Source organism: Channa argus, chromosome 17, assembly GCF_033026475.1.
Source record: "Channa argus isolate prfri chromosome 17, Channa argus male v1.0, whole genome shotgun sequence".
Taxonomy (NCBI): Eukaryota; Metazoa; Chordata; class Actinopteri; order Anabantiformes; family Channidae; genus Channa; species Channa argus.
In genome coordinates, this window is record NC_090213.1 from 15,770,605 (window position 1) to 15,783,479 (window position 12,875).

At 42.4% G+C, this 12,875-nt stretch overlaps 1 protein-coding gene across 4 annotated transcripts in view; it reads left to right on the forward strand.

Annotated features, from left to right (window-relative positions):
* Window positions 1–7,675, forward strand: part of runx2b (RUNX family transcription factor 2b) — a 38,896-nt gene extending 31,221 nt beyond the window's left edge. For 3 of the 4 annotated variants that reach the window (XM_067481474.1, XM_067481473.1, XM_067481475.1), the window contains 2 exons: window positions 1,664–1,825; window positions 4,479–7,675. In XM_067481474.1, the coding sequence (XP_067337575.1) occupies window positions 1,664–1,825; window positions 4,479–4,957 (641 nt within the window). In that variant the 3' untranslated portion in view covers window positions 4,958–7,675. The remainder of the gene's footprint in view (window positions 1–1,663; window positions 1,826–4,478) is intronic. The other variant, XM_067481476.1, reaches the window with a different exon arrangement.
* The last annotated feature ends 5,200 nt before the right edge of the window (window positions 7,676–12,875 follow it).

Genomic DNA, 12,875 nt, shown 5'->3' on the forward strand with positions numbered 1-12,875 from the left:
TGTCATGTTATAGGTATCACTTTGTAAAATGATCCTAGTAAGTTGTTTCCTTGTACTGAACAAAGAAACCAGTTTTTGTGTGATTGTTTTTCTTCTAATACATGACATTATTTTTTTTATGTTGTGGTTCCAAGAATACAAAGTATTTATGCTAATGAATAACTTGTATTACCGTGTGTGGAGAATTGTTACAGTGTTATTGTTTTTAAAACTTGCCTTTCAGTTTTGGTTGTACAGGGAAGTTGTGTCTAATGTGCAGTAATACAACACATGACAACACCCTTTATTGCTTTTAATGTCCGTGTCACACTCTGAGCATCATTTACTGAAAATAATGGTGAAAGATCACATGCCAAATGGGGTCACGCCCTGGTGGCACCAGCCACTGAACACCTAGTGCAGTACATTACATTGCCTCAGAGATCGTCTGTCTTTCTCTGCACAGTCACTCCATCAATCTACATCCTAGAAGGTAACAACATCTCTCACGGTCCAGGGTGGCTGCTACCTGATCACCCACACCTCTGAAAGCTCATCACAGGTCATCATTTAGCTCTTAGTTACTCTCCGCCTTGGCTTTGTAGATTACCTCATTTGAGGGATGTTTAAACACTATAGCAGCAATTCAGGAGGAATATACACTGGATTGGATGTTAATTCCATGTAAGCAAACAGCTCAGTAAATGTAAATATTTTCAAGTGAAGCTTGAACTGTATGTCACAATGTCCAGCCTTATTAATTTGAGGAGTAGTGTTCAGTGCTCTTCTTTAATATAAATTTGGACGTTAAACGATTATTCATATTTTTTAGTTATTTCAAGTCTTTATCCATTAGATTAACTAACAAATTAAACTCTATATCCCTTATTTTATCTATTACTCTTAACCAATAATTTGTAATGAATAACTTATTGCTGTTTAGCCTTTACTTTGAGCTATGTCAACCAATTATCTATTAGTGCTTTTAGATATCTACTTCAGCTAACTAAATATTCATTAATAAGTTTATAATGGAACTTTAATTGGTTAAAATTAGTTGAGCAACAATGTTTAATTTTTGTAGCGTCACCCTGAAGTACCCCCAGGGTACAAGGAGACTGTAAATCTCTACCCATGTGTTCAAAGGTTTTATAAGAACACATAAAAATAGCTCACATACACTCACATGATCAACTTTTATACTTGTGTTGCAGCACAGAGGGACACACACACACACACACACACACACACACTGAACTGTGTGCAGCAGTTATTTTCCTGGTTGTCTGATGGTGTGTTTACACCCTGGTTGTGTGCCAGCAAGGCTCTCTGTGCCTCAGCTGCAAGCCCAATGTTTTATTAGGCAAACAGGAAGATCTTCTCTAGGAAGGTAAACATTAGATGTGTCATTACAGAGGATGTTGCATAACGCGCCCAACTGATACTTACCTCTAAATACAAGCAGAGAAACAGAGACGCTAATAATGCTGACACTTGTTAGCAGTGTTCTCATCAATTTACTTTCCATTTTAGCAAAAGATTAGACCATCTGAAGCAGCTGATGGGCTCGTGCTAATGGTTCTTTCTTTCTTTCTTTCTCTCTTTTCCTGTTTGTTTTTTCTTCTTCTGTCCTATGCCTTCTGCCTTCCTTGTTTTCCTCCCTTGCTCCATTTCTTCTCATCAGACCCTCGCCAGTCCCAGTCCTCTCCTCCTTGGTCCTATGAACAGACGTATCCATCCTACCTGAGTCCAATGGCGTCCCCCTCAGTCCACTCCACCACCCCCCTCTCCTCAAGCCGAGGCACGGGCTTGCCTGCCATCAGTGACGTGCCTAGACGATTGCCAGGTAGAACCACCACTCTACCACTGGGTGAAACCAACCTAATCTCCTCCAAAGAAATTTGTAAATAAATGTTCTTATGTAATAGAAAGAGGGACGGAGGGAGAGAAAGACAGACGCTCACACACAGAACCTCACACTCAGACGAAAGACAAAGACTTGTTCATTGAACTCCAAAAAAAACAAAAATCAATGTGCTACTATTCACCAGAGACTAATAGAGCACAGAGAGCTGCTATTAGCTCATTCTCGAATGAACGTGAGGAATGAGGCATGTTGTCAGACTCCGACTGTCTCTCCACAGAGTGGTTTGGATGGCGTTTTTTTAAACACTGGAGGAAAAACGATTGTTTCCCTTTTTCCTCGTTCCAAGCCTTTGATCCCAGGGGAGCACGGGTATTAACAGGCCCAGGGATAATAACAGGCTCGTGACTGACAAATAAAGTGTCTTTATAGTGATACGCCACCCTCACAAGGCATTCTGGGTAATTGCATTAGCCAGTCTGTTTGCTGTAACGCCAATTTGTCTCCGTTTTTTCCCTCGATGTGAAACTCCTTTAAAATCCCTTTGGTACATGCCGGCAGACAAGTTTCTCCCCTGTACACCTGTTTGACTCACTGCCATGTGAGTTTTTGTCTGCACTGCTTTTTTTTTCTTTTCTTTTTTTTTTTCTTTCTGTTTCCTTGTGCTAACATACTACACCCTCCTCTGGGTGTGTGGGTGTATGTGTGTGTTTGTACGCACGAGCCCCGAGCTACAGTGTGTGATTATGCGATGCAGCCGTGTGACTCTGCATTAGAAGGGGTTTAACATCCAGCCAGCTGCCTTGTCAACATTGATTAGTTTGGTCTTTCCCTTCAGCTTTCATCTCACGAGTGTCAGGCTTTGTTCTGGCAGTGACACAAGAGGCCAAAACCACGCCTCCCGCCTTTGCCCACTTGCACACCTCGAGCATTTAATGCCTCACAAGTGATGTGACTAAGGCTCTCAGATCTCTGGAGATCATGTTGACACCTCGCCAAGCTGCACTGTAACAATATCCAGCCACAGCACATACCGACAAGTACAAGCAGAAGCTGATATGGATGCTCCAATGCAAGGTCCGCACTATGCCGACCCTGTCCACTCCACACACACCCTCACACATTCAGGCTCTGGTGTTGAAAGGTTACATTTGCTGAAAGCTGGTTACAAAATTTCATCAGTCAAGTCAAACACCTAATTTGAAAGTGATTCTCGAAAGTTTACAACAACCTTTCAAACATTTAGACAATGTTCCACTTTGGTTTCACTTAAATTAATAAAGTCCAATCTGGCTCATCATCACAGGGTCTCTTTGAACACTAAAACTAGTCCAAATGTTAAAAGCAGAAGGCAGGAGTTTATTGAACAGCGCCGGTCTTGTCTGAGATCACACTGCTCGTCTACAGCAGGGACAATCACCTACTATTTCTATTGAAATCAAACACATCTTGTAGAAAGAGGAAGTTTAACGGCCTTAATTGGCAGCATATGCTATCTGACGCTAGCGACAAACCCAGCTTTGCAATTCCTCCACGCACGTAAACACTGCACCCCCACCTCACTCGCCACCCCCTGTCCTCTCACAGCAGACATGGTGACACGGAAGACGCCTAGTGATTTATGATAAGAGCGCAATGGCTGGACTAAACCACTGAGAGGAGACGGTAGGGAGGGAGCACAAGTCGTGGAGGACCTATTCTCCTTAAACTCTGCGCCCAGTGCGAAGCTCGCCACAGCCAGTTAGTGGTTTTTTGGGGTATTTTTTAAGGGATGAAGCAAAGAGAGGAACAAAGGGTGAGATGGAGCAGCTCCCTCTCAGCTCTCTCTCTTTCTGTCTCTCTCTTTCTCTCTCTCTTTCTCTCTCACGGACACACTGACTCACATTCATGCGCATGCACACACACACACACACACACACACACACGATGGAGCCGATGGGAGGCGAGGAGAGGAGCCACATCAGAGCTCAGCCCTGCCTCATTATGGATCTCATGGAAACTGTTTCTGCTCAAAGTGTTTCCACATGTGCAGCTCCTGATTCATCCCAACTGCTTTTTTATGTGCATACAGTATTCACACAATCTCCCCCCCCCCCCATTTGCACACACACATCCGCATGCATAAACAGTTATTCAGATACACATAAACATGCGCACCACACACAGAAATATAAATATGCAGAGGTGTAAACATGTTAAGGGATATAGATGTGTGGGAATTTGCTGATGTGTTTGTTAACTTTATCAAAACTCTGAAGTAAAGTTAGCAGCAGCACTAAAGTTGATGAATAGAACAATATTTATAGATAAATGCTTTTTATGAACTGTGCCCACAAAATCCATTAGCCAATCCAAATTGGTTAATACACATATCAGGCTTAAAATTGATTACGTACAATTCAGTTTACTACTGTTTGATTCCTCATGGGACTTATTTGTTAAACTCAATTACTTTACAAGAGTGAATGCAAAATAGTCGAGGCCAAAGCCACATTTCACATAATCACGAATGACAAACTGGTAAAATGAAGTGTAATTGTTTAGGCTTGCACAACAATATCTGCTGCTTTGTTGATCTCAGAGAATCTTAAAGATATTAAGCTGTGTGTGTGTGTGTGTGTGTGTGTTTCTTTAGGTTCCTCCGACCTGAGCCCATTCCCTGGTCAGTTTGAGCGTCAGTTCCCGGGGCTCTCCTCCCTCACAGAGAGTCGCTTTTCCAGCCCTCGGATGCACTACCCAGCCACTTTCACCTACACCCCGCCCGTCACCTCCGCCATGTCACTGGGCAGTGCCCACTACCACACCTACCTTCCTCCTCCTTACCCGGGCTCCACCCAAAGCCAGAGCGGACCTTTCCAGACCAGCAGCACACCTTATCTCTACTATGGTGCTTCATCCGGCTCATACCAATTCTCCATGGTTCCAGGTGGGGATCGCTCACCCTCCCGGATGATCCCGCCTTGCACTAGCGCCTCCACAGGCACCTCCCTGGTGAACCCCAACCTGCCCAGCCAGACAGAGGGAGGGGTGGATGGCGATGGGAGCCATAGTAATTCCCCAACTGTTCTTAACCCCGGAGGCCGCATGGATGAAGCTGTCTGGAGGCCATATTGAAGAAAAGCAGGGACGGAGATTGCAAATCAACTGATGTCATGGTTTGAAAGCACAAAACCTTTTTTTTTTCATTGAAAAGGGGATTTTTGAGCTCTCATCAACTATCTCTACCTTTTGCTTGGAAATTAAGGTTGAGATAAAAAATAAAAGACCAGACTTGTATGGACTTGTCTTCCTGGAATGTGTTTTGACCAAGGCACAACAAAGGGAGTCATTCTCACAGCAATAATGAGAAAGACGATTTTGGTTTACTAGGCCCAAGTGGATCAGACATTATTTCAGTTGTATTATTATCTGCAAGCTAAGGGGTACTTCAACAATATTTGTAAAAGACTGCCTCTTTTGTATAGTGTTTGTATTTCAGTAAGGCTTTTTGCAAAGCATGTTTTTGTACTACGACAATATCAAGATGCAAGTTAAGCACTGAGTAGCACGTGGTGAGAGTAACATATATGTTACCTTAAGTGGTATGACCAGTAACTTTGCTTTAAACCAATTAATTTAACTTGTATATTGTGGGTGAAACGTTGATGTAGATTGCGGCGTTTTTCTTAGTTTTAACTTATAAAGCCATAAATTATGTATTGTATTTGAAACTTGAGTCAAACAAGTGTAATCTGAATATTTTTGATGCATCTATATGACTAAGTTAAAATGTTTTTGATAGGTAATTTAAGAGAGTGAGAAGTTTAATGTTTTTGTAGTACCCAAAGATTTAAATGGTTTCATATATGAAATGTGTTTTCCAAAGAGTATTGCAACACGTTTCAATGGTTTAACCTTCAGTTTAACTGCTCCACACATTAAAAGCCCAACATCCTCGCTAGGTGTTGACACACATTTGGCTTGAAATTAAACCTTTGGTATTTATTGAGCAATAACTCGTATTGTGCCTGTTGAGCTTCAATGAGGGAAAATGATTGTCCACTGGGGGAAATTTTTTTGCTGAATTTCTGGTTTCTCTGCTCTGACATGCACATAGATACTTATGTATTTTGTCGTGCAAATGGTACATTTAATTGACACATCGCCCAGAAATTCAAACACTGGTGCCACACTTGGTGGTGTGCTCCAAAGCAGCAGGTCAGACTTCAGGGTTCAGTGATTCTGTTATACACGAACTCCTCACGCCTGGAATAATCCTTGGATAATCCTACATTTTTGCTATGTATGCATGTTTTTTTTTTTTTTTTTTTCAGATCCACTCCAAGCTGTCAAAGTTACACGGCCGATATGCCAAGTCCATTATAGATTTCATATCACGTGCACGACATAACTTAAAAAGTTTGTACTTCTTTGTTAGCTTTCTTCTACTTTTGTCCGACAATCTTTATCATTGAGGGGACGTCACTGCTGAAGACAGGGCAGAGGCTGAGACATTCCTTAAGATGTTTCTTTATTTTTTTTTTTCTTTGTCTCTTGTCAACATGGTTTACCAAATATATTTGTACCATCCTTATTAATTAGTGTCACATCCTAAAATTAGTATGTGGCACCGGAGTAAGGGGGGGTCAGATATTTTGTGATCAGATTTTTTGTTTTGTTTTGTTTTTGAAAGTGCTGGAGTAAAAGGAATAAGTGCAAAAACCGAGGTGATTGGATGCAGCTGCTGGCAGCAAACTGGTAACCAGAAAATATGGAAGACTTGTGTATGTTTGTTTCATAAAGCACTTATTACTTGTTTTATTTCTAGCAGCACTTGCGGCTGGCTGCCAGCAGGGCTCGTGGTTTTGGTCCTTAGTGCAGCAATAACGCCACTGGAGTCACACACACACACACACACACACACACACACACACACACACAGAGAGAATGGATAACACTTGGCCAAACAAACCATTTATATTGGAGTTGAATCTGATCTCACAAGGCAGTTGGTATTTGTTTGAATAATTTTTTTTTTAATTTCATACAATATGATATTCAGTGCATGTAGGTAATATAATAACCCAATTTGAAAAAGCTGAGAAAAACATAGCTCTGTCCAAGGATCAGGCTTCTCATTGAAGGTTTGCACGAAGTGCTTCTTTTCCAGTCTCTGCAGAGGATATTCTGAACTCACCTAATCAAATTGAACATGTCACACTGCATTATCCCAGCTGCTTCTGCCCAAGCAAGCAGTATTTTTGCTGTTACAGGTTTACATAAGAAAGCAAAGAAAACCCCCTGGTTTTGCTTCTTTTTTTTACTTATTAATTTGTCAGGTGTCTCCAGTACAGTAACTATGCACATCTGTTGCAATTTATTTAAACTTTGTTCTTTTCAGATTTCGAACAGGAAACTATAGTTTAAAAACTGTTTACAGATCAGCGCAGCACTGTCATCCCATTGTGTCCCCATCTGCATTTGTTTGTGGGTTTTTGTTCCTCCAAAAATAAGAGGTTCATATTTTTCTTTCCTTTGGTTAAATGTTTGGTACAAACTGTCATCAGAGACCTTGTATTATTTAATGAACAGCATGTATAATATCCAGGAACTGTACTTTACCCTGCGCTTATGTAAAGTTTACTTGTTATGTCATTTGTACACTTCTTGTCTCATGAACACTTGGAAACTGAATCTAATGGAGCCTCCATTAGAGTTTGCTGGTACGTTTCATCATTAAGTAAAAGTTTTTTTAAATAAGGGACAAACAGGCCTGACAACAGTGAGTGAAATTGGCATTGTGATTGTACATTTTGTTTATTTTAAGAATAAAATAGGAATTTTGTAACTTAATTTCATTCTCCTCTTTCCACTAAAATACTGTTTGTGTAATTATATGTATCACATTATCCACCACATTTCTTTGCGTATTTAGATGATCCCACTTTTTTCCGAGTTTTTTTTCTTTTGTTTGTTAGTGAAGGACTGCTCCAATTTTGGTCCAGTGGTCCAATTTTCACATTGTGGGATGTGGAAAATTTTAAACACCCCGTGCTCATATGCTGAGAAATGGAATTTTTTGTGATTTAGGAGATTCTTTTGTCAGCGGGTTACAGTGTTTACATATTCATATATATTGAAATGTACACAAAAGGAAGAAGGCAAATGTGCTTTTAAGCATTTTAATCGGGTTGCTGAGCTTTTTGAGAATCTCTAAGAAATTTGTGTTAGATTTCCGTGTCTGCTGAACATCTATTTAAACATAAAAAAGCCCCCACTGAGTACACTCTTAAATGTCTAAAAACATTTAGTGTCATCACTTTTCTGAAACGGTTAATAAGCAGATCTGCGAATATGTTCTGTGTGAGAACCACATTTAACGTTGTCATCTTGGGTCTGCAACTTCATCTACACCAACATTGTCTTTGGACGGGGACTAAGGCAGACTAAGGCCACGGCATGCTCAGCCAGACTACTACTGCCACTGCCACTGCCATGGCTTCATTTCAAAGGTACATCGAGAAACCAGAGAGACGGAGACAGAAACAGAGACAGGGAGAACCAGGGAAGCTGTTTTACATTATTCCAAGACATAATAGAGCCAATCTAAGTGAGCACACACACACACACACACACACACTACACCATGTGTTTTTTTAAGGTTCGGATTGGGAACGTTCTTGGGATTTCCCTGAATATAGATTGTGTGGAAAAGGCCTGCTGGTTTCAGGTTCACATTCTCGGCGTTCTCAGCCATGTCTAGCAATTATAATAATGAACTCCGGAGGAGCAACGGGACCCAGACACCCAGAGAAATTAGCATAATGTCCTGCATGCACGTGAGAGACAGCAGTGCTGAGGCAGATACATTTATCTGGGGTTGGTATCGAGTTTTGGTCTTTGTTAAACACGGTGGTTGAACACGATGGCAGTGATGATGTACGCTTGATTTTTATACCAATTTCTAAGTAGTTTTGCAGGACAAAGCAGACTAGTCTGTCTCTGTAGATTATGCAATCATCAGAGAGCAATACAAACAGAAAGAAGTTCATGAGGAAACAAATCCACTCTATTTAGATGATTGTGCACACACACACACACTCACACACAGGCCCATCGCAAAAAGGTTCCTTGACCTCTACAATCACTTCTCAGGCGGGAAGTGATTCTCAAGGGTCCCATACCATTCACTGTATCTCTGCCTATGTTTCCATCTCCACTAACAGGGCTGTGTGTGTGTGTGTGTGTGTGTGTGTGTGTGTGTGTGTGTGTGTGTGTGTGTGTGTGTGTGTAATCCTTCATCCTTCTTGATTTCTCATTTAGGCCAGAGATAAACTTGGGGCCCCTGCTCCCCAGTGTGTCCCCTGACCATTGAACCTGATGCCATCGGAATTTAAAAGCTATCGACATGTCTCTTTAATGTCTCAGAGGAAGAAGACCCTTGTTGAAACCAGCCCATGCCCACTATAAAGTACACAAAATTGATCTGAATGGGATCTGAGTGTAAATGAGCACCCTCACCCCACCCCCTCCCAGTTCAGCAGAATTGCAGTCAATAATAACTGTGTACTTTGGCGCACTCTAGTGGCTTTTACTTTAATGGAACCTTGGGGAGCAGCATGAGGGGCCCACCCATATAGTGTTGCACAGAGCCAAAGGCAGGCTGCCTGTGGCCCAACTAACACTTATTATATTATTGGTCCTCCCACTAAAGTTCCAACACCCCACATGTTGTCTCTGTGGATTTGAGCCTGTGCACAAGCTTTTGCTCTGTAAATTAATGGCAGATATGAACAGTTCTTCACCCTCACAGGGAGGGGGTTGTAAACGATGACTTGTCTTTTGACCTATAATAAACGAAATGATCAATTGGCAGGAGAGCTGCATCCAGGCAACAGCCCAGAACCTCACAGGCATGTTTGGTTGTAAGGCAGCCTGACCTAGAGTCCATTCATCACTAGATTAAAGCTCGCCTGTGTCTTTAGCTGCTTTGGAAACGTTTGATTCTATGAAACCATTTGCTGCTAAGTGAAAGGCAGCTCGGAGAAAAGTGCACTTATAAAAACTTTAAATGCCTACATTTAATGAGTTCTGCCAGTTCAGATTATGCAATCTGATACTGGCCACACCGCCTGAAAAAAAAAAACTGGAATTACTGTGAAAATGTGAGTGTCAGGACCATGGACAGCGACCAAACACGCAAACAAAAGGCCTCTTTGTCCAAAGCCTTCGCTTCATGTCAGTGTTTCAAATTATACACCATCTCAACTGTCAAAGAAAGGCAAAGTGTTGCAGCACGACTGAGTGTACAGAACATAAGACAGGATAAATCTCAGCTCGGTGCCAAATATTCATGCAAAACAGGCTTTTTCCATAGGTTTCAGCCAGGCAATAAAATTTCAAAAATTTGGGGCAGGGGCCCCATCCCCGCCTGAAACCAAGCATGAAGGAGCTCTATGTATTTTTCCTGTCAGATGAAGGGCTGTTAAAACTTTATCAGGTGAGTGTTAATTGAGAACTAATGGCCTGGTAATTCAGAGTGGTCCCACCGATCCAGATCACTGCTGAGTGACATACAACCCTGGTGACTTTTAGATCATGTTGGAGCTTTTTTGGAAAATCCACCAAAACGACTGTAGCCGTGTGGGGATGCCAGGCAAAAAAAGGGGGATGAAGCATGCCCGCCATCGTGTCTGGTTCTGCTTTAGACATTCATCCTCTCTGTCTCCAAGGATCATAACTCGTGTTAGAGGCAGGTTTTATGGTTTATGACTGGAAAATAAAATGCGCCGTGTTTCCTGCAGGCGAAGCAATGATTTACAACTCTGAATGATAAAGTGAGAGCCCGCCTGACAGTGCGGATACGTGAGGGGCTGCTGAGGATCCAGACATGTCCGACATGTGGATGCGAGTGTGGTCACCACATTGCGGTTATATACATTGGAACACGGCTAAGAGGAAAAAGTTCGGGCTCACTAGCGGGTATTAATACCTGACATCATCATCTCACATAATTAGCACAGTGTCCACATCCTTCTCCAGTGACCGTGGATTATTTCATGTGGTCCACAACTGGAACTGAAAACTTCACCAGTAAATCTAACAAGCGCACAAATACCCAGGGGCTGTGCTGTCTGCAGACACGGTTACTCACTCCACTGACTCCTCTCCAAAAAAGCCAGTCGGATATGTTTATTGTTATCTTTTGACTAAATTTGGGTCTGATTATTTAAATGCACATAAAAATGTCTTGATCACCTGGCTCCGAGCTCAGACAGACCAAACTTCAGGCCATGACAAGTCTGTCCCAGCCTCCACGGCTCCTCCGGTGATCTAAGGCTGGGGTCAGTGTGTGCCAAGAACTCTCTCTGCTGAGGTCGTCAGACTTACGCCGAAACCGCAGGCGTGCGCCAGGCAGATCAATAATCCCCAGCAAGCTTCGCCACAAGTCATTCAATCCTCTGAGGGCAGGGGAGCAGAGGAGGTTGGGGGCTGGGGGCTGGAGGCGGGGGGGAGACCTGTTGAGAATATGATACGCTCTAAGATGTTCTCTGTGTCAGAGTGGAAGAGATGAGGAGTCGTCTTCTGCAGCCCTGTCTCCCTCTTTAAACATGATCTCCTGTTATGACAGCAGTTCATGGGCTCTGATTAGACACTTCCTCCTCAGGCCTCAGCTCGCACCTTCTAGATTTGGTTTGTGCTGCTGTCGCCATGTCAGGGACTACACCATCGTGAGGAAACACAGCAGTTAGTGGTTGCATGAAGTATGTCAGAGACCTTGCTCTAATCATTTGTGTCAATGTAGTAGCACATAGATATAAAAAAAACACAGCTGTTTTTATTGTTTGCTCTGCATGCAGTCAGAAATGATAAATGTATCTCCTCTTGTTATTCCTTTATGGAAATAGAAATGAACGGAACAGAAGTAAAGAGAACAAAAAAAAACCTCTTTAATTTTGGTTCACATGTTACAAATTGGGCAAGAGCTCATTTTTTCTGATTACCATATTTGTTTGGATTAGGACAAATGGCAGCAGCCACTTAAAAATCAGTTTGATGTGCAGCGGTGTGGCAACGAGGGTTTATTTAAAGATTTATGTATTTATTTGTGAGGGGACAAATGTTGCTTATCTTTGTTATAATAATACAGGACAGGCACAGGCTGAGTTTAAAGAAGGCGAAATAAGGAACTTTTCTCCACTGCCACAGTTAAAAGAAAAACATGGATAATGGACGAGGTTTCTACTTAAATAGAAGGGCACGAGAAGAGAAAACCAAACTACACCTCAGGCTAAAGCACATGTGTCTGTCTCCTGGGTACAATAACTATGGTAAGCAGCAGCTAAATTTGACTTGTTCTTGTAAGAGGCATTGAAGTCTACATGGCAGTATTTCTTAAACTATGGGTCTGGGCCTTAATTGGATCACAGGTCTGTTTCTGGTAGGTCCTCACGCGTCAAACACACCAGTTTGTTTTAATCAGCTCAGGTCTCAAAGCACGACTCAATTTACACAATTTATGCCTGAGCTGAAAAGGTTTACTAAACCTGGCTATAAAAGTATGCTGTGTGTGAGTCCCTGTCAGCCCATACACACTCCCTGCGCTATGGTGGCCGAGCCAAGGCCAGTGACTGGTAGATCCACTGGGAGTGTAATAACAGATTAATGTGGCGTGCCAGGCCCCATGACCAGACGTGTTTGACGTTAATGCTCCACTGTATATTATCCAGCTTGCAGAAATGTTGGATCTGAGCGATGGGATCCAAGGACAGGGATGTTTAGGTACTAATTACCAAACAGCAAGGCACAAGTCTCGCTCCATATTTCCTTACTCCTGTGGAAACACTAGGCAGGCTCCATTTATTTTCTTTGACTGTTGTTTCTGGCAAAGCTGCGTCTCAGTAAACACCACTCGCCCACCATTGTAAATCCGACAGGCGCAGATCTTTCAAGTTAGACTCCTTTGAGGAAAAATGGAGACAGATCGGATGGCGGCGCTCGGGTTTTCCGTCTTAATGAGAGAGTGGAGAAGAGGGATGGCGTTTGATCCCTG